The sequence below is a fragment of the Geospiza fortis genome, unplaced genomic scaffold (genome assembly GCF_000277835.1).
Source record: "Geospiza fortis unplaced genomic scaffold, GeoFor_1.0 scaffold1162, whole genome shotgun sequence".
In the NCBI taxonomy this organism is placed as follows: Eukaryota; Metazoa; Chordata; class Aves; order Passeriformes; family Thraupidae; genus Geospiza; species Geospiza fortis.
In genome coordinates this window covers 17,486-18,763 of record NW_005054938.1, presented here as the reverse complement: position 1 = coordinate 18,763, position 1,278 = coordinate 17,486, and the positions used below count along the sequence as shown (strand labels likewise).

General features: G+C 60.8%; 1 protein-coding gene across 1 annotated transcript in view; it reads left to right on the top strand.

The window, feature by feature from the left end:
• The window catches only part of LOC102035722 (DNA (cytosine-5)-methyltransferase 3A), a gene marked incomplete at its 5' end in the record, with an annotated part of 20,621 nt that overhangs the window by 15,055 nt on the left and 4,288 nt on the right, over positions 1–1,278 (top strand). The window contains 3 exon segments of the mRNA XM_031065625.1: positions 92–237; positions 866–956; positions 1,058–1,206. Of these exon segments, the coding sequence (XP_030921485.1) occupies positions 92–237; positions 866–956; positions 1,058–1,206 (386 nt within the window).

Here is a 1,278-nt window from a genome sequence, read left to right as displayed (position 1 = left end):
GGAATGGGACAGCCCTGCAGGGTGGGACAGCTGGGGACGGGGCTGTGGACCCTTTAACCGTGCATGGCCCACTCCCCATGGCTCCCCACAGGGCTGCTGGTGCTGAAGGACCTGGGCATCCAGGTGGACAGGTACATTGCCTCCGAGGTGTGCGAGGACTCCATCACCGTGGGCATGGTGAGGCACCAGGGCAAGATCATGTACGTCGGGGACGTCCGCAACGTCACCCAGAAACACGTAGGTGCCATCCTGACCCCTCCCTGCCAGCACCAGGACCCCCCCAGGGCACTGGGGCGGCCCTCGGGCCCAGGGTGGGTGTCAGGGTGTCCTGAGCGGGACCCCATGGTCCTGGTGGGTCCCTTCCCGCTGGGGAGCTCGGCCACTAGAGCTGCTCTGTGAGGGCCCCAGGAAGGAGGAATGGTGAGAACTCCGTCTTATCAGAAGGCTAATTAATTACTTCATTCCACTATATTATTCTGTACACCTAAACCTGAACCTGCCAAGCACTCAGCCCTGCTCACACTGCTCTGAATCTCGTGACTGTGCCTCAACAGTCCCAACCAACACACACACACACACACACACACACACACACCTGGCTCTGAGAGGCCAAGGAAACAAAACCCCATCACTGTGGGTAAACAATCTCCACATTGCATTCTACTTTGGCACAAACACAGGCACAGCAAATGGTAAGAATTGTGTTTTCTTTCTCTTAGGTTCAGACAATGTGAATCCGAGCAATATTCTCGGGAAGAACTGTGCCTTGCTTTTCTCTGTGAAGAGAAACGTGGGGCTCCAGGCCGCCATCGTGGCTGTGGCAGCACCTGGCTCACCTGGGCTCTCCTTTGTCTCCCTCTTGCAGATACAGGAGTGGGGCCCCTTTGATCTGGTCATTGGGGGCAGCCCCTGCAACGACCTGTCCATCGTCAACCCAGCCAGGAAGGGTCTCTACGGTACGGTAGGAGAGGGCTGGGGCTCCTCCGGGGTGGGGCTGGCCTCCCGGGGCTCACAGAGACCCCCAGCCCTTAGCCCAGCCCCTCCTCTGTCCCCGCAGAGGGCACCGGGCGCCTCTTCTTCGAGTTCTACCGCCTGCTGCACGAAGCCCGGCCCAAGGAGGGCGACGACCGGCCCTTCTTCTGGCTCTTCGAGAACGTGGTGGCCATGGGAGTGAGTGACAAGAGGGACATCTCGCGCTTCCTGGAGGTCAGTGCCCGCCTGGGGCCGCCCCCCGCAGCCCTGGGGACACCCAGCTCCCACCCCCACAGCGCCTTGGTC